Source organism: Vipera ursinii, assembly GCF_947247035.1.
Source record: "Vipera ursinii genome assembly, chromosome: 3".
NCBI lineage: Eukaryota > Metazoa > Chordata > Lepidosauria > Squamata > Viperidae > Vipera > Vipera ursinii.
The window spans coordinates 73,516,937-73,544,930 of record NC_139516.1 but is presented as its reverse complement, the minus strand read 5'-3'; the positions used below and the strand labels follow the sequence as shown (position 1 = coordinate 73,544,930).

Here is a 27,994-nt window from a genome sequence, read left to right as displayed (position 1 = left end):
TGGCAGTATCCCCAATATAATGGCAGTTTTCACATGCCATCACATGTATACACACACACACACACACACACAATTCAGAAAAGTTAATGTTTACCTATTTGTGCCATAATCTGAGAAAGGGCTATCTGTTTTAAGTAGGTTGATTTTCCACTCATATTTGGTCCTGTAATTATTATAAAATTACTTCCTTCTGTGATATAGGTATCATTGGGAACAGGTTTTTCAAAATGTACTTTTTCAAGAACTGGATGCCATCCTTGCTTTATTGCTAATGTATCTGTAAACTCAGGACGTACTAAAAGGAAGAAAAATAATAAAATATTTTAATATTAATTTGTTATTGACAAGTATATTGTAACACAAGCTGCTTGTACTTTGGTTTATGAACCATCCAGAAATGTATGTGTTATGTAATGCATACAATGTGTAGGACTGCATTATTTCTAAATTTTTATATTACTATTTGCAGAACACGTAAAAACTGAGAAATAATGCAATCCTACGTATAAGTAAATAAGTTCCAAATTTCATTCAAGCTTATTCTCATAAAACTGTACAGCCCTTCCAGCCAGTGGTGTGACAAGGAGGGCTGTGTGTGTGTGGTCCACTCTGGATGCAGGGAATAAAGGGAATGCTGTTTGAAACATAAGGAGGCTAACAGTAGGTGTGGAGTTGTTACTGCCTTCATGCCAATTTGCTGTTTGGCAGTCGGTGGCAGTACAGCAGTGATGAAGGGGGAAAAAAAGTGCTTTCAAGTCACAACTGGCAACTGCTCCATGCAGTTTTCCTGGCAGCATTTTTCAGAAATGGCTTGCCAGTTTCTTTTGCATAAGACTGAGAGAAGAGGCTGGTCCAAGATCACCCTGGAGGCTTTGTAGCAAAGGTAGGGTTAGAATTTATAGTCTCCTGGTTTTTAGTCTGAAACCTTAGCTAGTACACCAAAATGGCTCTCAGCAATAAAGGAAGGGGCTGTTAAAAATGATCCAGTCCAGATATCAAATATGTTAGGAGTGCCACTGCTGCCAGCATAAATTAAACAAAAGTGAAACTTAACATACATGCAAAACCTTCCAGTTTATATCTTAATTCAATAAGTCTAACATGCCAGTTGCATATTTATTTTAGAAATCAGAAGCAATGGCAGAAAGTAAAGTAATTGGAAATTGCTGTTTTTAAAATATGTCTCTTTTGAGATACAATATTCCAAGAGACTTCGAATGTCAGGATTCTGGAATAGCTGGAGGGCAACATGTTTATACCCCAACCTTTATCAACACTATTAATAAGATCCTGCCAAAAGGGTTTTCAAATAGTATATATTCTATCTTTAACTTTATTATAAAAGAACAATAGCATTTTACCCAAATATTAATCTGTGTGCCAAAAAATCACTATAGCTAAAGTATGGGCTGTCATAATAAGACAGCACTGTAAAATACATCTTAATGCAATCTTTGAATGAGGCTGTTAAATTATTGCCGATGCTATTGTTTAATATTTTTAACCTTACTGAAGTATTCCTTTGCATTATGTTAGGTCTTACTACAAGTAGTCCTCATTTAGCAACCATGATAGGGACCAGCAACTTGATTGTTAAGCATAGTGATCGCCACTTTGAAACTGCAACTGTGCTTATGATCTCACTTCAGCTTTTCTTTGTTTTATAGGGCCATAAATGTGAGGATTGATCTTAAAAATAACTTTACAGCTTTACTGCCATTGTAACTGTGCACTGTCACTAAGCAAGGCAGTTACTAAACAAGAACTACCTGTAGTTAATTATTTTGTACATATGGTTAAAAAAAAGTGGTATAAGTTTCAGCAGGAGTTGTTTTAAGAAACATAATTACTTACCATAGTCAGACAGTGTGCAAGCATGGGCAAATGACTGCAACATATCTAGCATAGAAACAGTGTCAGAGAGTTTGTACAAGCAATGGATATGCTCATAGATTTCACTCAATAGTTTGCACACTATCCTGTAAACAAGGATAGGTACAGTTTATTTTACTATTCAAGGTAATTTACACTATTACTAAATGTATCACTATTTTCTAAAAAAATTTCCTTTACATAACTGAAAAAATACATATTTAAAGAAAATTGTTAATAGAATTTATGTGACACAAAATAACTACATTATTACATCATATATTATCAGAACTGAATAACAATTAGAGCTGGAAACATTTTACAAATATTAGAAACAAACTAGTATAAAAGGGGTTTGTTTGGTTATCTTATGAAAATACACTTCATTATCAGAGATTTTCAGATTCAAAAATCTGAAATGCAAAATGCATTAAGGTTCATTGGTTAATGTGCCAAAGAATATAGTCTGAAATTATAAAGAAGGCCCTAACCTTAACATTCTTTTTTTCTGAAAGGGGAAAAAGTGGAAATATTAGAAACCTGACATAGGCCGATCAAAACACATTTTGGATCTTCAGGATCCAAAATTTACTTATCTCCATTTTAAGCGGCAAAAAATGAATCCAGTCGTGGTGCATGTCAAAAGCAGGACTTTTAAATTTCTGAGGTAGCAGTCACTGAAAAATGCTTTGCTTTAGGAATGCTTGGCCCAGATATGTGTTTGTTAATGTATATTTCTAATTTAAGAGAAACATACTCATCTACCGATTGCCCTGTTTTAAAGAAATGACTTAAGTGAATATTGAAATACCAGATGATACATTTTATGATTAACAGGTTCAGTGTTGACTCTCAAGGGGTTCCTGTCATTTTTTGAGAAAGCACATTTTAAAAACTTAGGGTTCTAGAAGAACTTTGAATGACTGGAATCTTGAAATTAAGTTAGTTCAATGAAACCAACAATTTGGGAGGCATCAATATTCAAAGAGAAATATTTTGGGTGTGAGTCTAATAATAAATGAGCTAAAATAAATCTGCTACTACAATTTGACTTCATATAAACTAGTATTTTAGCTTGGTTCTTTAGTGGGATTTTAAATAAAATTTACCCATTTAAAAATACAGCAGCTTTAAAGGTTAAAGACACTTTTCTGTGAGGAAAGATCCATGAGGTCTTTTGAATTTTAAAAGAATAAAGAAAATGCCCATATATGAAGGGTATTAAAAACAGTGCAATTTTTAATTTTATGAAACTCTCATACAGTTACTCTATAAAATTTATTAGCATTTGATGTAGAACATAAGGATGTTTTTATGTTTCTTCATATAATGCATAATTAATTTATAGAAATCAATTGCTGCAAAATGTATTGATAAATAATATTTCCAATGGCTTTATTAGATAGACAGATTAGACAAATTCAAAGGCAAATGGCATAATTAATAACTATTAAGCCTGATTATATGCCACAGAATATTAGTCGCTCAAGGGCTCACACTGAGGCTACTGTCTTTAAACTTTGCTTGTAGTGTCTTTGGAAACATTCTAGATCAGGGGTAGGCAATACCTGGTTCTTTTATGACTCGTGGACTTCAACTCCCAGAATTCCTGAGCCAGCCATGCTGAGGGAAAAGGGAGAGGTTTCTATGCTGAGCCATGCTGGCTCAGGAATTCTGGGAGTTGAAGTCCACAAGTCATAAAAGAGCCAAGGTTGTTCTAGATAATAAACCTACATGCAGCCTCTTTTCTGAAATATCCTTGGTGAGTCAGTTTATGACTCAAATTGAGATACTTCTAGCTCCACAGTGAAATGGTTGATTTTAGCTTTTTTTAGCTAATATTTTTTAGCTAATAGAATACAACTCAGGAGAATTAGTCTGCAGATGGATTTACTTAATCAAGCTCTAATCACCTTCTTACAAAATGGAGGACAGAAAAATAAAAAGCTTAGCAAATAACTTCTCTTTTATGCCTTCAGTTGTCTTGTCCCTTAACTATACCACTAACTGTGTCATACATTCTTTAATTACCTCATTAGGTATGCTCACTAGTCTGGTCATGTCATCAGCCATATAAGCTTACCTAGTTACACATACATATTCTTTGAAAATGGATCAAACCTGTTCCAGTTGTTTTTAGCTAATGCCAGAGGTGAATTGAAAAGTTCATGGTGAACAAAAAGTTCAGTTGCACATGCACTCTTCATTTAGTACACTAAGAATTGACCTAATTATAATTATAATTATCAAAGAAAATGTTTCATTCAAAAAGGGAAAACTAAATTTACAAAACCTCTATTTTTTACTGCTTCAGGTTTGTGTTAAACACATACACATCCACTTGCACACAAGCATATAATAAATGATATATAAAATATAAATCACTTGTGTGTCTGTTAAACAGCTTGCCACAAGACCAGTGACACAAAGTGACTTTAAGAGACTTCTTGAGTTCAAAATTCTAAGTTTTCAGTAATGTTTGATTTCTTTGATGGAGGTTGCTGATTTTAATTTTTGTATGTTTGTTTTAATCCTCCCTGTACACCGCCCTGAGTCCTCCAGGAATAGGGCGGTATATAAATTTAATAAAATAAAAATAAATAAAATAAATAAAAATAAAAGAGAGCAGAGCCGCTCAGGGAAATGACCAGTCCAAAAATGCAAAACATAAATAAATAAAAATATTCTTTTTCTGGGAAGGCCATACAAAACACAATCAAGATTCTACTTAGAATAACCAATATAATTCTTACTTACAAGTAAGTCATGTGATAGATTTCTCTCAAGGATTCCTGGCATCTTTCATTCATTTTCATTAAATCAGGTGAAGTAAAACTATATACATTTTTCATTTTAGTAATCTGTGGAAAATGTTCAAACTGAACATTAAAATATATTAAATATACTAAGTAGTCATATTCCTAATTCCAGAAGATCAATCAAAAATTACCTGTAAAGTCTATGCTAAAATGTCTTTTTTTAAAAAAAACTTTCAGCTACTGGTAATTATATCAGTAACAGAGCAAGGTCACAAAATTAAAACATTAGTAAATTATGATGGTAACACTGTTTATTATTAACAGATAACTAGTGATAAATGATGTTATGTACTGGGCTTTTGGAATATCACCACGTGCGTTGCTGGAGAACTAACGGTTCTCCAGCAACCCAGACAGGATATCTCCGGTCCTGCAATTGGTCAACTTTGGGCAGCAAACATGGGTTCAATCTGATTGGTTGCTACCAGAGGGTCTGGCTATATATTGTGGCAGGGTGACTCCAAATCCTCAGTACAGTTTCAGCTTAAATAAAGAATGAGTTTCTCTGTACTCAACTGCATGTCTTCATTCCTGCTCATCAGGAATGCCCTTCGCCCAGTGCGCTCCCACAGGGAGGGTCTGCTCAGGGTCCCGCCGGTAAGAGATTGCCGGCGGGTGACACCCAGGGATAGGGCCTTCTCAGTGGGGGCGCCTGCCCTCTGGAACCAGCTGCCGGTGGAGCTGAGGACTGCTCCCGACCTCCGATCATTTCGCCGGGGCCTGAAGACCTGGCTCTTTGAGCTCTCGGGCCCAGGCTGAGGAGACATTCATTTTAATTGGGGTTTTTAATAGTACAGGGTCGATTTAATATTTTTTAAATTGGGTTTTAACTTTTGTATGGTTGATTTTAACTCCCTGTAAACCGCCCTGAGTCCTCAGGGAAAGGGCGGTATATAAATGCAATAAATAAATAAATGAATAAATCAGAGCCCACGACATAATAAATAACATAATATTTTTTATCCCTGTCCTGTTATACAAAGGCAGCAATATTCAGTCAGTATCCTCTATTAAACTGTGCTACAACATTACACAATACTGAAAACAGACTACAAAGGAAATTCAGTCTACACAAATTACTCTGGTTATGGCAATAATAAAATAAAAATACAATGCACTGTATTATAGATTTTATTATTTTTATTAAAATCAGCAGTATTCTTTAGTGAAAAAGTACATTAGTTAATTATAATTTTCATGCCGTAGGCATAAAAACCAGCTGGGTGAGTTTGGGCCAGTCACTCTCTCAGCCAACCCAGCTCATAGGGGTGTTGTGGCAATAAAAGGAGGAAGAATGATAATTATGTATATCTGCTGTCTTGAGTTACTTATAAACAGGGCTTTTTTTCTCATAGAACGCTCAGAACGGAGTTCCGGCACCTTTTTTGGATGGAACCTTGTAGGATAGGCAAGGCGGGTTGTATGACATTTGTGAGCTCCGGCACCTTTTTCTTTTACAAAAAAAGCACTGCTTATAAACTACTAAACACAGGATGAAAATCAAATAAATAAAAATAAAATAATAGATTTGAAATCCAACATTTTCAAACCTTGGTAAATTCTGAAGGAAGCTGACCACTGTGTATTGCTGCACAATCAGCACTCATCTGGATAAAAAATCCTCGCGCTGAACTAAAGCTGGTTTTCAAAGGAAGGTTATATTTTTCTGCGAGTTGTGTTATCATTCCTTAATTGCAAGGTATAAATATTTTGGTTATGACAGTCAACCACATTGTTTGAGCACTAAAATTAATCAGTATGGTAAAAATCTTGACATTTTTATATATCAGTAAGACAGAAAATAATTTAATATTTAAAAAAATAGCAAAATGGTATTGTGTTAGTATTGTGTCACTATACAAATGAGTGTAAAGTAATTTTAAAAATTAGCAATAAGGACATAACTTCTTTCATCTGAAATTTCAAAACTATCCCTGGGGCAATTAATAAATGTGATTCAAGAAAAAAAATCATAAGTTATTCCTCTTTAGAATTCCACAACCAGTAAACAGCTTACTTCTTAAAAAATGTTAAATCCTGAAAAGTCTAAATAGTGTTTTGTACTTTGTTCTCCACATAAGGCAAATTCATATGACAACCCTTTCACACAAATAAATTCAAAATACAGGAAGGAAGGAAGGAAGGAAGGAAGGAAGGAAGGAAGGAAGGAAGGAAGGAAGGAAGGAAGGAAGGAAGGAAGGAAGGAAGGACCCATACAATATGACCACAAGTAGAGATCCGTGTTCCATACACTAGCTATGTAATGATACATAAATTTATTTCACATGTAACTCTCCTTCCTATTCTATTCTAATATATGCCTACCTATCACCTACTCCAGTGGTCCCCAACCCCTGGGCTGTGAGCCGGTTGGAACTGGGCTGTGGAAGCAGGAGGCAAGCATGTACATGCACATCTCTACTTGTGTGAGCAGCAGGTGAGCATGTGCACGCACACTCCATTTGTGCAAGCGGCAGGTGCTATGACCGCTGCTCATGCAAATGGAGCTGCATGTGCACACTTGCCAGCCATTCATTAGGAATCATCCCCTCTCCCCCCTGCTGGTCCACAAAGCCAGAAAGGTTGGGGAACTCTGACCTACTCTGTACTTGCTTCTTTCTAATACCAGTTTTTTCATTTGTCAACTGGCTAACAAATGACACAATTCCCATTTATTTCAAAATAGTCATAGCAGAAGAATATTATTATTATTATTTATTAAACTTATATACCGCCCTTCTCCCGTAGGACTCAGGGCGGTTCACAAGGTTTTTTTAAAAACAATACAACAATTACAAAAATTAAAAACAATTAAAATGATTACATTAACCTTGAGTAAATAAAAATAAAAAATATTCTAGGAGATGTTGCCCAATGTGAGTAACATTTCAGAATTTTTAAAACAATGTTCTTATTTGACATAAAATTTAAGACTGCATTTTCTTAAATATACCTACATATATTTATTTGTAAATATTACTGAACTGTATGGAACATATATCTGAATGCACTCTGTACTATATTGTAAATGTTATTAAAGAGTATATATTGTTGTGCTTTCATTATTTATTTTTATTGTTTCATTGTTATATTTACATGTTTTATAATTTTATGTTCCATTGTTGTAAGCCAGCCCCATGTTGAGATGTGGCAAGTAGATTTAATAATAAACAAACAAATAAATATATTCTAGTAAATTATTATTCTAAATTGTCTTCCCATACCAGCTATATCATCCACAATTTCAGTGTAAGTTCTTCTTGCTATATCAAGAAATTCATTAATATTAGGTTTCACCGCATAGCACTTTTGAGTTCTCATATTCAAACATCCTTTTGTGTATCTTGTATCATCATTGATAACAGTTTTAATCTTGTCAAGAATGATCCCAAACCTAGAGAAATTATACACAATTGTGGAAATGACTGTTATATTTTACAAATGTAGTAACTACCTAAAAAGATTTTTATCTCAACTCAGATGATTTATTTTTATAATTTCACTATGTTCATATATGTTGAATTCCCTAATGCAATATTTATTTTTCATTATTATCTGAAAAACTATTTATCTTCAAACAATACTATTTCTGTCAGGATTCTTTAGTTAGTTACATTTTAATTGTGATAGATATGTTTAAAACAAGTTAATAATGACTAACTTAAATCTAAATACTACTCTATCTTGACATGACATGACAAAACTGTATTTATAATATAGTACCTGCTATCTTCCAAAGAGCTATGATAAGCTTTTAACAATGGAGTCTTATAGCTTTTTATGGCTTCCTGTTTAAATAAAATGAAAATCTATATGAACAAGAGTAGAGGAATGTTAATGGACTGCTATCTTACTTCACTAAGGTTTGGATGGAAAAAAATATAACTTTATTTTTTAAAATTATTTAAAATATAAGTAAATAAAAAATTACAGTACGATAAATGTATGCACAAAAGAATTGGCTTCAAATAGTATCAATCAAGTAATTTAAAAAGTGCTCACTTTTTAAATTGATTCATGCCAATTTAACTACAAAAATGATTATCTAAACCAAAACATTACTAATATTTTTGTATCAATATAATATATATTGAAGAAAATATATCTTTAAATTAATAATATGTCAAAGAAAACAGTATTTAATTGCTTAAAATCTTCCTGTTATTGGAAATGCAACTCAAGTGTTAGAACATTAACACATATGATTTAGATTTGACCTAGTATTTTTTTATATAAGGTAGATGTCAACTGAATTAGTAAAATGAGTCTGAATCATATTAAAGATGCATATATTTTTAGCTACCTCATAAAATATACCACCAACTGTATTGGTATTTTAAATTTATCAAGACGGGCTCAGGAGCTGACAAACAAAATAATCATACAAATGTCAGAGGCAAAATCTGCACCTGATGTGCAGAAAACAACTGGCATTTGTCTTCTGTCAATTTTTGTTTAGAAGAGCTTTTTTTTATAAACGGGGAAGGAAGAAGACTTCTGAGCAATATGTCAATTTTTCTGAATTTTCCAGAACTCTCCCTCTTTTTTCTTTGTAAATTATCATATTATTAGCTATTATTAGTTAGATTATTCCTGTTGTTTGCATTACTGTTGTGTCAGTCATACCTTCAGTTTGTTATTTAGTTTATCCTAATGAAATTATATTTAAAATCTTTCATGTGTTAAAATGATAAAAATAACACAGATTCCTGGTAAACAGGCAGAAGAAGTGAATGTCATGAAAAGGCATCCTGACTCATAAGTATTGATAGTTGTAACTATCCAGTTTATTTCAGAACATGGAGGCCCTCTAAGCAAGTACTCTAAAAGATAGTTTTGATATATATCATAGTTTAATAGATGTATTAATTGCCCGATAGGTATATACACACAATGATAGTGGATCCAAACCTATTTCGAGTTTTAAAGGTTAAAATCAGTTCTATAAATTCTCATAGGAGCAAACTATCAAACGACTACAGTAGCTCTATCTATATGTTATTAGGTCATGGTTAATTGGCTAAGGATATATTTTTGCATGAGCAATTAAAAGTATAATCAAAAGATCCCACATCTGGTGTTCTTCTGGCAAAGATATTCCGCAAGAGTGATCAGGACTACAGCAGTTGTGAAGTGACTATTCCTTTCCTTTAATTATTTACCTGATAATATTTCCCCCAGGTATGAACTTTCAAGTAAGCATGAATGACAAGAATCAAGCATAAAGGTTATAGAACAGATTGGTTCTAAAGGTTAGAGAATCTCAATCAGAGATTTTCTATATACAGCCAGGCCACTTCCTCTCAGCTTCTAAGGAAAACATATGAACAATATTATCTGTCAAATGCTTTTGAAGCATCGTAAGATTTCTCTGTATGATCATTTAAAGGAAAACAGCCTTCTTGCCATCTAAAAGAGTTCAGTTTGACAGCTTGGAAAAGATACATTGGTAATGAAAATGCATTTTCACTCCAAGAGAGTAGGTAGATTCCATGGTATGTTCTAGACCTGGGGTCTTCAACCTTGGCAACTTTAAGACTTGTGGACTTCAACTCCAAGAGTTGAAGTCCACAAGTCTTAAAGTTGCCAAGGTCCCCAGGGGTCCCCAACACTCAGTCCATGGACCAGTACCAATCCACGGCATGCCAGCAACTGGCCCACACAAACAAGGAAAGTCCCATCTGTGGGATGCAGGCAGCACACAAAACCACACCCCCTCCAGTACGCAGAAAAAACTTTCTCCATGTAACTGGTCCCTAGTGCCCAAAAGATTGGGGACCTCTGGTCTAGATAACCATGCTCAGTTTGAATTTCCTTCCACCTATCTTTATCTGCCTTCTTTCACACACATACATGGTTATTAGATAGTGGTGAGTAGACAGTCCAGCAGCTAAATAAAGGGGATTGGACAATCTGAGAGACCGTGTGTGACTATATACTGGGATATATTTAAGTATATAGACATTTGTCACATTTAAGGATCAGGTGATATCCTAGTGTATCCGTTATCTACTGTTTAGCTTAGCTGTATCACATTCTGGGTAGTACGATAATATTTTAAACAGGAGAAAAGCAATCCCTCCCATTGGTAAAGTCACATGATAGGAAAGAGTGAAAAATCCTGATTTAATAGAGTATAAATTCCTTCATTTGAGAATTAAATGAAATGATAACCATAATTGGCATCACATAGTATTTTAGGATATGATACCTTCAAAGGCTCCACAAGTTCCAAAGTATGCTTCAGGTAAATTAAATTGGTTATTTTTGATTCAGATGAATTAACCTATTTTAAAAATATATCATATTATTGTTGGTACAGTATAAAATAGCCTAGATACCGTTTACTATCATCGTTATTTGTGTTAACTGACATTACTATTTTCTTTGTAAGCATGATAACCAGACTTGGCATATTAGAAATATACCTTAAACGATATCTCCTTTATCCAATAAACTGTTTGTTCTTAGAGCCTTTAGTTTGGCAGTGTTATACCACAGTGTGCCCTTCTAGTATTAACCTCTAGTATTAACAGTAGGTAATCTCATACTTTCAAGTATTAACTTGATTAATTAATCTGCTATTAACATTGGGTAATCTCATACTTTCAAGGTTTGAAGAAAAATGGTAAGGAAATAAGGGGAAGGAAAAAAATCTTACTACCGTAATTATTCATAGAGAATTTTACAGTCAACTAGTATAATACTAAATCATTAACCATTTGATTACCTATAAAGAACAAACAAAAAATATTAAAAAGTTTAATTTTATGTAATTAAAACTAAATCATATATGAAGCAAATAACTATAAATTCTATTGTGCATTATTAGAAAATAGCAATATCAATATCTGTCAAGCTAAATTTGTTTATAAATAAATTAAAATATAGAAAACTCATGATTTCTAGTACAACGCAAAGGATAAAAATACTATCTCTCCATATATGTATAGCAGTGTATTCATATCTAAAAATCTTTTTAGAAAGTGGTTTTGATTCATATTCTCTATGAGAACAGAATTCTCTAAAATAGACAAGCAATAGAGATAATCCATAGATATTTATAATGTATTCCATAAAAATATTTATAAACGTACCGTATCCTGCTTTGGAATTTGTACTAAAACTGAAAGTAATTGTTCAGTGTCCAAAAATCTTGCTATAACTGGGGGGGGGGGGAAATCAAACAAAATTTTTAGTTTGATCCACAAACCAGTTAAACTTAAATTCTAGGGTTTATTTTTACACATGTACAAAATTATTCAAATTCAAAATGTTATGATTTCAAGATATGTTATTTCAAGTCTCATGTTTTTATTAAAAAGATATAAATTAGATTTATGATATCATAATCAATACTGAGAAGGAGGCCTATTTCCTCTAAATGTGGAAATTATGCTATATTTGCTGGAATTTAAAATTATCTGCCTCTATTCCCTTTTCCTTTTACATGAAATAACTATATCTTATAAACATGGTGTTGGGTTAGAGAATAATGGCAAGCAAGAAAATGGACATAAGATACATTGTGAGGTGATTGTTTAGGTGCTATTGCTGTGTTCTGCACCTAATCTTCCACCCTTTAATCCAGGCATGTCAACCTGCTGGCCCACGGGCCGGATGAGTCATGGTGAAACTATGCCCACACCATTCCCGGCAATGGGGAAAAAGTCACAATACGTCGCATGTCACATGACATCACAAGTTTGACATGCCTGCATCTAATCTACGCTCTCTACATGGGGCTGCCCTTGACGACCACCCGGAGGCTTCAGCTGGTGCAGAATGCGGCCACGCGAGTTGTGATGGGGGTTTCCCGATACTCCTATGTAACACCTCTACTCCGCGAGCTGCATTGGCTCCCAGTTGCCCTCCGGGTGAGATTCAAGATGCTGGTGATGACCTATAAAGCCCTAAATGGCATGGGTCCAGGATATTTGAGGGAACACCTGCTTCCAGCATCAAGTTCCCTTCGTTCAGTGCACTCCCACAGGGAGGGACTTCTCAGGGTGCTGCCGGTAAAAGATTGCCGGCGGATAACACCCAGGAGGAGGGCCTTCTCAGTGGGTGCACCTGTCCTCTGGAACCAGCTGCCCGTGGAGCTTAGGACTGCCCCCAACCTGCGTTCATTCCACCGGGACCTGAAGACTTGGCTCTTTGAGCTCTCCGGCCCAGGCTGAGAATTTTTAACTGGGGCTTTTATTTTCAGGGATAATTTAATCTTTTTAATTGTTTTTTAACTTTTGTATTTTGTATTGGTGTGATTTTAAAATACCCTGTAAACCGCCCTGAGTCCTTCGGGAAAGGGCGGTATATAAATCTAATAAAATAAAATAAAATAAAATAAAATAAAATAAAATAAAATAAAATAATAAAATAAAATAAAATAAAATAAAATAAATCTACCATGCTTAGCATGGATTGCCTTATACACGCTAATGGTTGTCACTAGTCATTTCACAGCCACTTAAATCCTAAAATTCTATCACACTTAGTCAAGGTTTGAAGCCACCTGATTTCTAGGAAATCTCTGGATGCTTTGCTTGTACCAGCCATCTTGGGATCCTGCATTATTAAGAAATCATTGCCAACAGCAGCTATACTAAAATTTCTATTACCAGTTCATTCTTTACAGTACGTGCAATTTAACATTTCACCATCATCTCTCCTCAACTATAATTCTACTTCAATTTGGCAGGATCTTAATTTAAATTTCTGCTGCGCTGTGACTCAATCCCTACAACTTGTATTTGCTCTATAACAATACAGTCATTCGTGGCTAAGAATATTCTTTGACAGTAAGAGTGTATACTATCTGACAAGTGATAAATTTACATTAAGATCCATATCACGATATCAAAATATATGATGGTCACCCACAGTTGTTGAAACTAATTCCTACACAAGGACTTGGGAAAAGTCCAATCTGGAGTGAAGGAATTTACAAAAGATAACAAAGTATGAAGAATTTAGGGTTAGGAACTAGAAGAAGTTTCACCAAACTTTGGTCATTCAGTAGATAATAGATGTAGTCTATGTTATGAATAGAGGGAATTCTTCCATATTCAGTTTCAATCTACTGTATGTTCCCCAACCAATAAATATTCTTAAATAAGACATACCATATATACTTGAGTATAAGCCGACTCGAGTATAAGCCGAGACCCCCAATTTCACCCCAAAAAACTGAAAAAAGTTATTGACTCGAGTATAAGCCGATCCGCCGTTGTGCAAGCCTCCGCCGCCGGCGGAGGCTGGATCCGCGCTCTGCAAGCCTCTGCCGCCAGCAGAGGCTCGATCCGCCATTTTGCAAGCCTGAATACACATTCGGGGCCCGCGCGTTCCCCGGGCAAATCGCGGCGCCCAGCAGGCGAAGAAACATGCCCGCTCCAGTGGCCCCCCCTTCCCTCAGGAGACGCGAAGCAAGTGACCGCCCGGAGCTTACCGAGGACTTGCGCGCGGCTGAGGCTTTGGTGCTTCCGGGATCGTGCGCACCTTTCCCAAGCCGCCGCCGTCCAGAGACCTGCCGAAGTTTGGGGAGGTTTGGGGAGGTGCGCGCACAAGTCCTCGGTAAGTTTTTTTTGTTGACTGGAGTATAAGCCGAAGTGGAATTTTTCAGCCCAAAAAGTGGGCTGAAAAATTCAGCTTATACTCAAGTATATATGGTACATACTAAATTGGTCATCTATAATTGTAACCTGCAACTGGTAATAATACTGATGTTTTGACAATGAATGTTCTGTATGTTTACTCTTTTATTTCGCCACTCCTCCCATTACCTCCCCCCTTTTCTAGTTGTAATTATTTTTATGGAGATTTTTGTTGTTAATTGTCTAACACTTTCATACACAAGACTCATCATATGTTTACAAAAACATAAGTTTGTCAATAGGAATTATTTATTTATTTATTTATTTTATTGAATTTGTATACTGCCCTATTCCTGTAGGACTCAGGGCGGTTTACAGGGCAGTTAAAACCATGAAATACAAAAAATTAAAATCAATTAAAACAATTAAATTAAATTCAAGCCCCAAAAGTAAATCTAAAACCCAATTAAATTAAAAACCCCACACTCAAAGAGCCAAGTTTTCAGGTCCCGGCAAAATGAGTGAAGGTCGGGGGCAGTCCTAAGCTCCCTAGGTAGTTGGTTCCATAGGGTAGGCGCACCCACAGAGAACGCCCTTCCCCTGGGATTAACCTGCTGGCATTCATTAACCGGCAGTACCCTGAGAAGGCCCTCCCTGTGGGAGCGCACAGGACGATGGGAAGATGATGCCGGCAGCAGGTGTTCCCTTAGATAGTCCGGACCTAAGCCATTTAGGGCTTTATATTATTTATATTATATTATATTTATATTATATTATTGCAGGAATCTAGTTTAAAACTACAATAATATGGGAGTAATTCAAAAAAAGAGATTTCTAAGACCATATATTAAAAAAAATCTGTAACAGATAAGACTCAACATAGGAGATTCTTCTTTAGTGGATATCTTTTATTTTAACAAAGTCTGAAATTTGATCAGAGTGACAACTCTACCAGAATTAGACAATCTTCAAGCTGTATTGAATGAGGAGAAAAGTATTATTAAACTCATTTTTCTCAGTGGCGTAGCGTGGGTTGTCAGCACCCGGGGCAATTTGCGCCCCCTAACCCGGTGACGTCATGGCACCGCCGAAAAGATGCGCCCTGCAGCGGCGTAGACTTTCCAAGAAGAGTCGCGCGCATGCGGGATGCTTCCGGGTCCCTCTCGAGGGCGGCTGGGCGGGGCTCCGACCTGCAAGAGCCGCTGCATTCAAGCTCGCACGTGAGCCCCGCTAAATAAAGCCACGCATGCGCACGAAGCTAGGCCAGCCGGCCGGCGGGTCCGTCTTCGCTCGGCCAAGCCTGCCGGGGCGCCTGTGGGGCGCTTGCGGTTGGCCTGAGCCTGGGCGGAGAGTTGGGCGCTTCTATTTATTTTATTCAGTTTATGTGGCCGCCCATCTCACCTGCCGGACTCGTTTCGCTTTGCAAGAAAGAGCAGCTCGAGAGCGGAGCCAAGCCGACTCTGTGCAGCCCTTGGGGCTCCCTGAGCAGCTCAGTGCGAGCGCGCCCCCCCAGATGTTGCGCCCGGTGCGGCCGGCCCCCCCTGCACCCCCCACGCTACGCCACTGCTTTTTCTCCAGCATTATGTTTCCAGTTATATTTTGAAAATATAATTGTATATTGATACACAATTTATATACAAATATAACATACTGCAGAAGTTAACTAACAAAAAAAAACAACTATAACTACAGCTTATTCTTTAAAAGTTGATCAAACCAATTTATTCCTGATAATACATACAAATAATGGATGTCTTTGCCTTTGATTTAATTGAACCAAGCTACTCAAGACCATTCAATGATTCATCTTCTCGGACAGGAAATAGACAAATTTGGATTAGTAGACTGTCTATGGGATTTTTTTCTATTTTTTGCTGCCCCATTAGCTACTCTCCTGGAACAATTCATGTGCAGTCAGTCAACCCCATGAAGTAATCTCTACTTATCAAAGAATCATCAACCTTGTCCAGAAGCATAGTCAGGCTACTCAGCAATCTTCTTCACATCAATTTAACAATTGATCCAAATCTTGACTCAACATGTAATTCTAGCTTATAAAAATGCTTTAAATTCATTTTATATTCTAGTTTATAAAATGCCCTAACATGAAACATCCTTTAAAAAGGCTATGAGAAGTTTTTAAAGGAAAATAAAACCCCCAAATTCGAAAAAACTAAAGGATCCAGTGTGCTGTGATCAATACAAATTATTCTCTTCTTTTGAAGTCTTGTTTCTCAACTTCCAGCCAGAGTTAACTCTGAAAATAATAACAAATCTCAACAGACTTGGACTGCATACTTTCTTGGTAATTTACTATGTCTCAAGGCAACAAAGCCCATGTCCAGTTTGTTGATGAATCTCTCTCTGAATGACCTCCGGTTTCACCTTCTGAGGTTCAAAAATTATTTTCTCAATAGACTAACTGCAAAAGCCTGGGTAAAGATTTAATTTTATCAGAAAAATTAAAATTAAATTCTGTATGTGGGTCACTGTGCTATTTCCCCCCCACACACAGTTTTTACAGATATAAATAATTCCTTTTGATCATGCACATAATGGTCCAATTTGGCTGACATAAATTCTGGCTAATGGAAGTCTTTGAGTGAATCTCACATCACCAGATAGGTTTAGATATACCCTAAGGAGACAGATTAACAATGATTTGGTGTATCGCAGCCCTTATTTGTCATCACTCTCTGCTCCTGGCTTTGATTAAACTCTGGCTGAACTGAAGCAGAGAATTTGGGATTTAGGTATTCAAACTGATAGAGCTAGTATTTCCCATATTTTTCTACAGTGCAATCACTCCCTTGTTCCTCGGTCTAAATTTTTAGAAATATATTTCATGCTTTCAATTGGAGACATTTTACTTGGACATGAACTGGGGTACTAGCAATTACGATGACAATTAGTCAGATAGATTAAATTCCTGCACTTGTTTGTGCTCAGAAAGAGAAGTTGAATCTATTCATATGTGCTATTAAAATGTTTGTTATATACCCAATGGCAATTGAAAATGGCAAGGAATTTTCATTGCTCCTGTGTAATCAGTAACTGCTTTTCTTTTATGTAATCAATTGTCCAAGAAGGTTGTAAAATCCTTTCTGAGATTCTCCGATACCTCCTTTTCATTTATTGTCTCTGGATTTTTTTCATAATTTTATCCTTTTATACTGAGCCTTTTGTTTGGCTGTTCCTAAACTATAAATTAAGCACAGGTAAAGTAATTTTTAAAATGCCTGTCCTATAATAAAACTTGCTAACTTATTATATTTGGGTAACATTTACAATACTAACTTAATGATATGAACTAATACATTCAGAAGAATTGAAAATTAAAATACAATACAAGTAGTCCTCAATGTACGACCACAACTGAGACCAAAATATCTGCCATTTAAGTAAGTTAAGTGAATTTTGTCCCATTTTACTTTCTTGCCACAGTTGCTAAATTAGTAACACAGTTGTTAACGTGAATCTTGTTTCCCCATTGTCTTCACATATCAGAAGGTCATAAAGGGTGATCAATATGACCTTGGGACATTGCAACTGTCAAAAATAAGAGTCAGTTGCCAAGTGCTTGAATTTTGTTCATGTAACTAGGGGGAATGCTGCAACAGTCAGAAGTGTGAAAAACTGTCATAAGTCACTTTTTGCACTGCTGTTGTAACTTCGAACAGTCACTAAATGAAATGTTATAAGTCAAGGACTACCTGTACACTGCACCAATCTAACTATAAACTATTTTATTCCTTTTACAAAGCAGAATTTGTGTACCTGACTGAAGACCAAAAAAGCATTCCTCATCCTGAAGGAGCTCTTGAACAGAATCCAATCTTGTGTTGATACTATCAGCATCAATCAGAGGTTCCAGGACATTAGACCTAAGTCTTCGACTTCCCCCGGGTGTCTTAGTATAATTTAGAATACCAAAAAGAGTATGGCCTTTCCTTTGAAAACAAGGCAAATTTGAAAAATAATCTCATTAAATACATTTAATGCAAATGTAAGTGCACATTTATATACTAATCGTTTGGTTTTCAAAACTGGCAACACTCTATGTGCACAAATCACAAAGCCTTTCCAAGGGCAGAGAACACAGTATGGAATATCCCCTACCAAGGTTGCATAAAGTCAACACTATGTTCTGTTTTATTGGTTATTTAAAAAATCATATCACCTAAATCAGGGGTCCCCAGTCCCCGGACCAGTACTGGGCCGTGGCATGCCAGCAACAGGTCCGCACAAACAAAGAAAGCCCCATCCGCAGGTGCAAGCAGCACACAAAACCACGCCCCTTCCGGTCTGTGGAAAAACCTCTCTCCACGTAACTGGTCCCAAAAAGTTGGGGACCCTTGACCTAAATTGCTTTAACACTAGATCTTTTTATAGTATGCCCATCCGTTATTTATTCATTAGTTATGGTGAATTTGTAAAATATTATCAATTATCTAATCATTTCAATTATATTTTTTAAAAAATATGTTATTTTTCCCTGATGTAAAATTTAATGTTTTGTTATTGCTTCCTGCTTTCATTTGCATCTCTTTGTTTTTAGATCTGATGTTATAGCTCTGGCTAAGAAGTCCCCCTTAGATGAAGAAGACTATGCTATACATGCAATATCCAGATACAAAAAGCTGAAACACAAAAATGGCAGAATTGTAGTAGCAGATCCTCCTCTGGCCCTTGATCATACTGTAGCTCATTTGATTCAGTCTTCCTACCAGCAAACTGTCAAGTTTCCGACTATGGGCTTTTCAAGTGACTCTGAGGCATTGTTTACCTTAAAAGTCCTTTATTAGCCTAATACACTGGCAAATGCTTGCTCAAAGGAAGCTGGAATCTGAAATCTCTGCCCCCTTGCACAATATATTAAAACACAATTCTCCACCTTTCTAATTTTGTCATTAATCATATTCTCCACTTAATTTAAAGAATCAGTTTCCCTTCCATTAGAAAACCCGCCAAGGTCTTATCTTCTTTAGTTAGGGATGGCCTTGAAGGTACAATCCTCCTCTTCCCCCCTCCCAACTTTAAACTGAATCTCTTAAAGCAATACACAAGTTTAACATATGAAATGGCTACTTCTTCATCTCTTGTCAAGCAATAACATTCAATGTTAGCAGCCTTGACAATAACATTGTAACCACATTTTGTTATAGCCTTACATTTGTATTTGAACAACTTTGGCAGTGCTGTCCCCTTGTCTCTTGCCTATGTTGAGTAAAGGTAATCACTGACTTATGAGCACAATTGAGTCCAAAATTTCTGTTGCTGAGTGAGACATTCGTTCAGTGAGTTTTGCCTCATTTTATGACCTTTCTTGCCACATGTGTGGAGTAAACCACTGGAGTTGTAAAGTTAGTAACTCAGTTGTTAAATGAGTCTGGCTTCCCCCATTGACTTTGCTTGTGAGAAGGTTGCAAAAGGTGATCACATGGCCCTGGGACACTGTAACCATCATGAGTCAGTTGCCAGTGTCTGAATTTTGATCATGTGACCATGAAGATGCAATAGTGATAAGTGTGAAAAATGTTCATAAGTCACTTTTTTCAGTGCTGTTGTAACTTTGAATGGTCACTGAATAAATTGTTGTACTGTAAGTCGAGAACTACCTGTATTCTTTTTTTTAACCTAGGCTGCATTTTACTTGTAGCCAACTCCAGCAAAAAGAGTTATATTAGTACTAGGGGGAAAAATATTCTATCAGTTTCACAGATAAATTGTTCACAACATAAACAAGTGTAGAAAATTCTAGAAATTGAACTTTTAAATAACATGGGGAAGAAGCATTAATAAATAGGACTTCGTTATAAGTAAAAGAGAAGAACTGCATTGCTGAAACATACAAATAGTAAAATTCTATGTGTTTACTCTAAAGTAAATCTAATTATGTTAAATAATTGGAAAATATATATCTTGTCTTTTTATTTCACATCTAGCTAGGAAAAGCAGTGCTAATTTAACGTTGAAATATCTACCAACATCTTCCCTTCTAGTCCCCAGAGAGGCCAGTTTAGGAGAGAAAGAAGTTTGTGCTTTAGAGCAGCGTTTTCCAACCTTAGGAACTTGAAGATGCGTGGATTTCAACTCCCAGAATTCCCCAGCCAGCATAGCTGGCTGGGGAATTCTGGGAGTTGAAGTCCACGCATCTTCAAGTTCCTAAGGTTGGAAAAAGCTGCTTTAGAGAAACAAAGTATTGGGCCTGCAGCAAATTGTGTTTTATATTACACCACATCCAGTACAACAGCAATCTATTGGTGGGGCAGCAAAAGCTTATGCAAGTGGCTTATAAGGAACTTTGCATACAGGAAGATAGAATTTCAGAAAGTAATTATGCAATACATTAAAGCAGGTTTGAGGCTGGTGGCAGCCAAATTGAGTGAATAAATTAACGCAAAAAATATGCACTAATGATCCATGTATATATTTTGTCTGTTAATGTCTGACTAAACAGATCAAACACCTCCTTTAGAAAAAAATGTTGTTTCTTGGTGAAAGGGAAATAATTTATTCGGTCTGTCAAATGAATGCTGTGATTAGAACACGTAAGACAAAATGTTAAATATTTATTCATAGAGATCTTATTAAGAACTGAAACTACACAAAACATGTATGCTCTGTCAAGGAAAATAAGGACTGCCTTCACAAGAATTTATGTCAGCAATATATTGACATTAATACAACATTTAAAATTGTGCCTATGGCAAGAACAAGATAAGCACTTTGTGCAAACTGCATGAAGAAAATGGAGATCCAGGAGTGGTAAGCCTTTTTATTTAATACAATCATACAGTCATCACTTTGTCAACATTAAGGCTTCTCTGAGGGGCCACAGCAGTTGAAATTCTCCTAAAGGGGATCTGGTCAATAAACTTTAAGTCAATAAAGGCAACATAAACAAAACTTCATGGAGTAATGTATTTTCTATAATACGATGAAGAGTAAGTCAATTTTCCTCCCCTGTATTATCCAATCTACATGTTAGAAATTAGTTGGGTGCTTTCACGTCCCCCTTTTTTGTACGCTTGGATTATGATGAATCTTTGTCATAATAGATTCACAAAGGGAAATCACAACGGAAGAATCCAAATTTGTGAACAGGATGCCAGGACTAAAGCTCACCCATCCAACCTGGCCTGTAGAAATTCTGTTAGTATCAGATTATCTACGACTGTTTTACCATCTTAAAGTTGTAAAAAGAATTTAGAAGGCTCCAGCAAAAGCATCAGGGATCAATTTGCTACAGCATCAGGGAAAAGACCCCAAAATGGCATATGGTCTTTGGCGCATTGCTGAACAGAGTATGAAGACATTTAACCTACATCTCAGGAATAATGAGGTGGTGAAACTCAACGGGGGCTTTGTGGAAAAAGGGAAGGGAAGAAATCATCAGAAATCAGTAGAGTTCTCTTCCTCGGTAATCTAGAAGAATGTCTGCCAATTACCTTTCTGCGTCTCTATTTACTTCGTGTTTTTTTCTTCAAAACTCATGTTTTGAACTGGGAATTCTGTATTTTCTAAAACCTGGCCCTAGCTTAAATGCATTCATAGTCAAACCAAAAATTTGATAAAAGACTCAGTTCCCTGGATCTGGACCAATAGCAACTCCTGGACATAACTAAGTAGTATTTTAAAAATTATACGGGGCAGCTTGGTACAAATACAAGAGTCGCCATGGAGGAGTGAAAACTGAATTTAAGAAGGGCAAAAACATTCTCTACTTCCTAGACATAGCAAGTACCGGTAATCAAAACCCTTTCCCTGGAAGGATTATCCAAGTGATCTGTGTCTTGTTTGTAAATTTGAGCATTTCTGACTGGTTTAGAACATAGAATAACAGAGTTGGAAAGGACCTGGGAGATCTTCTAATCCAACCCCTGCTCAAGCAGGAGACCCTATATCATTTCTGACAAATGGTTATCCAGTCTTTTTTTTGAAAGCCTTCAGTGATGGAGCACCCACAACTTCTGAAGGCAAGCTATTCTAACATATAAGGAACGGTTGCTGGAATTGGGTATGTCTAGTTTAATGAAGAGAAGGGTGAGGGGTGACATGATAGCAGTGTTCCAATATCTCAGGGTCTGCCACAAAGAGGAGGGACTCAAGCTATTCTCCAAAGCACCTGAAAGCAGGACAAGAAGCAACGGATGGAAACTAGTCAAGGAGAGAAGCAACCTAGAACTAAGGAGAAACTTCCTGACAGTTAGAACAATTAACCAGTGGAACAACTCCAGAAGCTGTGAATGCTCCACCACTGGAAGTTTTTAAGAAGAGACTGGACAGCCATTTGTCTGAAATGGTATAGGGTTTTCTGCCTGAGCAGGGAGCTGGACTAGATGACCTCCAAGGTCCCTTCCAACTTTATTATTATTATTAGATAATTGCTCCCACCATTAGGAAATTTGCCCTTAGTTCTAGGTTGTTTCTCTCCTTGATTAGTTTCCAACCATTGTTTTGTGTCTTGCCTTTTGGTGCTTTGGAAAATAGTTTGATCGTTTTATCTTTCTAGGAGCCCTCAAATATTGAAACAGTGCTATCATATCCCTCCAGTCTTCCTTTTCATTAGACAAAAAGGTAAAGGTAAAGGTTCCCCCGCACATGCATGCTAGTCGTTTCTGACTCTAGGGGACGGTGCTCATCTCTGTTTCAAAGCCGAAGAGCCAGCGCTTGTCCGAGGACGTCTCCGTGGTCATGTGGCCGGCATGACTAGACGCCAAAGGCGCACGGAATGCTGTTACCTTCCCACCATAGTGGTCCCTATTTTTCTACTTGCATTTTTATGTGCTTTCGAACTGCTAGGTTGGCAGAAGCTGGGATGAATAACAGGCACTCACTCTGTTATGCAGCACTCGGGATTCGACCCATCAAACTGCCGACCATCTGATCGACAAGCTCAGCGTCCTAACACACTGAGCCACCGCGTCTCGTGTGTGTGTGTGTGTGTATAAACAAAGGCTGGGTTTTAAAAGGAATTTGTTTGGCTAAACACAAGAAGTCTTCTAGATTTGCTAGGTTGGCAGAAGCTGGGACGAGTAACAGGCGCTCACTCTGTTACACAGCACTCGGGATTCGACCCGCCAAACTGCCAACCATCTGATCGACAAGCTCAGCAGCCCAACCCACTGAGCCACCGCGTCCCTTTTCATTAGACTAGACATACCCAATTCCTGTTACCCTTCTTTGTACATTTTAGCCTCCAGCCCCCTAATCATTTTTGTTGCTCTTCTCTGCACTCTTTCCAGAGTCTCAAGATCTTTTTTAATTGTGGTAATCAGAACTGGATGCAGTATTTGAAGTGTGGTCTTACCAAGGTTTTGTAAAGTGGTACTTTCAACATACCACAATACTTGTTCCAAACAAAAAACTCAGGACTACCCAAAACTTTCAGACTGTAAAGAAGCAAGATTTCTCTGGACAACAGTTTATATCTGGAAGCCTATAAATGTAGCATTTAACAACATAGAGATCATTCCATCCTTAGCAGAAATAGCCCTGTCAACTATTTTTGCAAAGCAGTTCATAGAAGATTGTATTGCATCTTACGGGTCCTTAATGGCAAATAATTCCTGAAAGATCAAAGCCATTGCTTACATTGTTAAAAAAGGAACAATTTTACCATTAAATTAAGAACGTTACTTTGGCTAGTTTAAATATAGACCAATTTATTGGCATATTTATTCAGCTGGTGGTATAGTATTGTGAGAGTGGGAGATATATACAATCCTCCAATTCTTCTGACCCAAGAAGAGTCTTTGGTGCTCTCTGAGCCTGCTGCTTTTCTTGAAGATGTTTCATTACCAAAATAGGTAATATCAGTGCTAGTGACTATCTAGTTTGGGTAATGATACATCTGCAAGGAAACAACCAAGCTCAGAGAGCACCAAGGACCTCTCATTTCAACCTGAGCTACAAATATTCTCCTTTATTGGTACCAAGATACTGGTTGCATGTTGAATTGTTGCTTAATATTGGAGGAAGAAAGTCACTTTTATAGATCCATTTGCTAGTAAGAAACTCTCTACCCTTGATTATTTACAGGCTTTCAATGGGCTCAACTGAGACAGTTTCTTCTCATTTTCAGGTAACGAGGAGGCTGAAGATGCAGAAAATCCAACTCAATAAATGACTGATTGAGCTGACTGCACAATTCCTTCCACATTCACTAAAAGCTGGGTGTCCTGCATTGTACTCAGATGAATAATTAAAGCAGCTAAACAGTTTAAATAGTTACTTAAATGTTTAATTTTAGATAGCTATAACCACCTTCTTGAAAACAAACAAACAAACAAATAGCAATGATACCAGAATAAAACTGTCTCTGGCCAGTTGTTGATCATCGTTACCCACTAGGAAGTCTAATTCTAATCACAAATGGTTGATCCTGATGGTTCAGAACCTATAAAGTTTTATGAGTAAGACAACAGTTCCTAAAATCTTCATAAACACCCCAGGCAATATCCAGTGCAGGCTATTTGCGGAATAAAATAAACCAAATGCAGGGACAGAGTAAGGAAAGACATTACCCAACTCTATTATACCAATGTCCATTCTTTTACAGGTATCACTAAAACTAAACAATTGGTGGAGTAGTGGGCTAATGCCTCCTTAAGTAACACCAGCTGCCTGCAATTAGTGCAGGTTCGCATCCCACCAGGCTCAAGGTTGACTCAGCCTTCCATCCTTCCGAGGTAGGTAAAATGAGGACCCAGATTGTTGGGGGCAATTAAGCTGACTTTGTAATAATTTATTTATTTATTTATTTATTTATTTATTTGTTTTTATAAACCGCCCTTCTCCCGAGGGACTCGGGGCGGTGTACAGAGTAAGATAGGCAACAAAATGAAACAGTATTGAAAAACAATAATCAAAACAAAACAAACTGGGACCCCAATTAGAGCTATCAGAGCTATCAGGCCAAGCCGGATATAATGCCGCTGGGGTGTGTGTGAAAGCCCTAATAAGCAGGCATATACCTAGAATGAAGGCTACTGCTAAGCTTGTAAGCCGCCCTGAGTCTTTGGAGAAGGGCGGGATATAAATGGAATTAAAATAAAAAATAAAGACAATAATAAAAACTAATTGCTTTTAAAACCTTTAATGTTGTATTTTTTAAAAAATCCCTAAACAATTGATTGGTTATATAAATGTGACTCAGGTGGTCATTTATGAATCCAATCAAATGCATTCTTCATTGGTGCAGTAACAGAGATGCAGCATTCTAGAGTATCAAGAGCTTCTTAAAGGAAATATATATATGTAAGCAGAGCTCCTACTATTTTCCTTAGTTTCCTGAGATCAAGAGGGTAGTCTTAAGTTGAAGCATGGCATCTGTGAGCCCAAAGCAGGAAAACATTTAGGCATTAATGAATTCACACATTATGCTTAAAGAATTAATTACAGGTAGGCAATCTTTTTTTTTACGATTGTCATGTGATTCACACAAACAGATGAATAGAAGGCTATCTCACTGGGGATTGGATAGGCATTTAAGTATCAGTAAAAACAAAACTGTGTTAACAAGCAGCATTTTGCCATGACCAGAAATCCATTGTGTAATATTGTATAAATGAGGGAGGTTCTAACTACATGGCAGCCTGCTAGATACCGCGGAGAAAACTCAGAAAGATTGCAGATGTAGCTACTGAGCTAGCCGAATGGCCTCTGAATCAGTCTGATTTCAGCAATAACTCAGTTGGCAAAGTAGTGCACCAGGTGTAGATTAGGATGCCCTGATCACCACTCAGTTGGATTACTCCAGTAAGATCTACTTGGGGCTGCTAATGGAGATAATTCAGAAGGTGAAGCTTGGTGTAAAATGCATCAGCTAGACTGTATGTGGGACAATTCCCTCCAGTGGGACTTTGTTTTTATGGCTCTTGTTGTTCTCTTGTATGTTTTTTATTTGCCATATTGGATTTGTGTGTCTGTCTGTCTGTCTGTCTGTCTGTCTGTCTGTCTGTCTGTCTGTCTGTCTGTCTCTCTCTCTCTCTCTCTCTCTCTCTCTCTCTCTGTGTGTGTGTGTGTGTGTGTGTGTGGGAGCAGGATACCAAGAGAGCATGACTTCTAGTATTGCCTTAGGCACAAAGCCAGCTGTATGATCTTGGACCAGTCATTCTCTCTTAGCCCTAGAAAGGTGCAATGACAAACCAATTCCACTTTAGTCTGAGCCTGGGTTCTAGTCCCACCTAAGTCAATAGATGATCTTGGGCCTGTCACTTTCACTCAGCTCTAGGAATACACAATGACAAACCAAGTTTTTGCCACTACTGAAATGCCTATCCAACTCCTAAGGATTTAGCCTTCTGCTCATCTGTGTATGTCAATCACACGATCCATGATGAAAATCTGGTTACCTACTTTAACTGATTTTTAAGCATCGTTTGTGAATACATGTATGTTTTCATTCTTTGGATTCAAAGATGTTTCTGCTTAGAGCTCTACCTTTTGATCTTCGGTGTTGAGGAAAATAGTTGGAGACCTTATACACAGACACATGCTACAAGATTTCCCTAAGAAATTAATGCTTATACAGTATTTTAGACCTGAGCTCCATGGAATGGGGTAAGCTCCTGTTACTTGCCCCAGCTCCTGCCCCATTTAGCAGTTTTAAAACACGCAAATTCAAGTAGATTAATAAGTACCACTTCAGTGGGAAAGTAACAGCGTTCCAATAGCCACACTGGTCACACAATCATGGAAACTGTCTTCGGACAATGTTGGCTCCCTTGGTCAAGAAATGGAGATGAACATCACTCCCCAGAGTGAGACATGACTGACAGGGAAACCTTTACCTTTTTTTAATGTTCTATCATTTTCCTTCAAACATTTTAATGACTGAAAATGTATGTTCACTTGAAAAATATTATTTTTAAAGCACAGATTTGTATCCAACATTGTATTGTGATTGTAAATATAACTATCATATCTTTTCCATAGTTTAGAATTTGAAATAAAATATCTTACCTAGGCTCTCTATTGTTAGTAATTAATTCAAGATTTAGGGCTGATGTTGAGTCAATCATTGCTGTTTGCTCACTTCCATGGAAACGAATCTTAAGTGACTTAGGCGCATAAACTGAATTTTGGATGAATTCAACGTATTTCAGCAAGGCAGCAACAGCTGCGAGACAGTAATACCTAAGAAATGGTAATCAAATGAACAAAAATACAATTTAAATAACGCATAATATTTGTGTAGTTTTTAAGATTTAGGATCACTGATTTTACTGGGAGTAACACTGAAAATGTCGCTTGAATACTTTGTTTTATCCATTTATTAGATGCATATTTTGGCTTTTCTTCAGGAGCTTAAAATAATTATACTCTTTCTACAACTTTTTCTTCACAACCAGATTAACTCAAAAAGTGCTATTGACTTCTGGAAAATAAAACTGTTCTCCATTTTAAAAGACAGTAAACACATAAAATCTGAAAGAAAGGAAGCTGCATATAAACCTCCATGGTTGTTAACAATTTTCACCCACCCAGGCTGAGTTTTCCCCAAGGTTACTACTTGATTAACAGAGAACTTCCCAGAAATTCTGACTGGAATCTTGATTTTGATCTTCAAAAACAAATATGACAAAAGACCTAATAAATAATTTCTATTTAGCAAAGAAAGCTGCAATGTTTCTCCATTCTACAACAATCTTACAATTTTGTTGTGGACAACCAGATAATTTTCAAAGAAGCATCTGTCACCACAAA

At 36.7% G+C, this 27,994-nt stretch overlaps 1 protein-coding gene across 1 annotated transcript in view; it reads right to left on the bottom strand.

Moving 5' to 3' along the window:
- MSH4 (mutS homolog 4) overlaps positions 1 to 27,994 on the bottom strand; it is a gene marked incomplete at its 5' end in the record, with an annotated part of 68,025 nt that overhangs the window by 17,505 nt on the left and 22,526 nt on the right. Inside the window, 10 exons of the mRNA XM_083360241.1 lie at positions 95 to 295; positions 1,855 to 1,979; positions 4,630 to 4,733; positions 6,242 to 6,378; positions 7,916 to 8,085; positions 8,415 to 8,479; positions 10,903 to 10,977; positions 11,789 to 11,856; positions 18,059 to 18,231; positions 27,251 to 27,424. Coding sequence (XP_083216367.1) covers positions 95 to 295; positions 1,855 to 1,979; positions 4,630 to 4,733; positions 6,242 to 6,378; positions 7,916 to 8,085; positions 8,415 to 8,479; positions 10,903 to 10,977; positions 11,789 to 11,856; positions 18,059 to 18,231; positions 27,251 to 27,424 — 1,292 coding nt within the window. The remainder of the gene's footprint in view (positions 1 to 94; positions 296 to 1,854; positions 1,980 to 4,629; positions 4,734 to 6,241; positions 6,379 to 7,915; positions 8,086 to 8,414; positions 8,480 to 10,902; positions 10,978 to 11,788; positions 11,857 to 18,058; positions 18,232 to 27,250; positions 27,425 to 27,994) is intronic.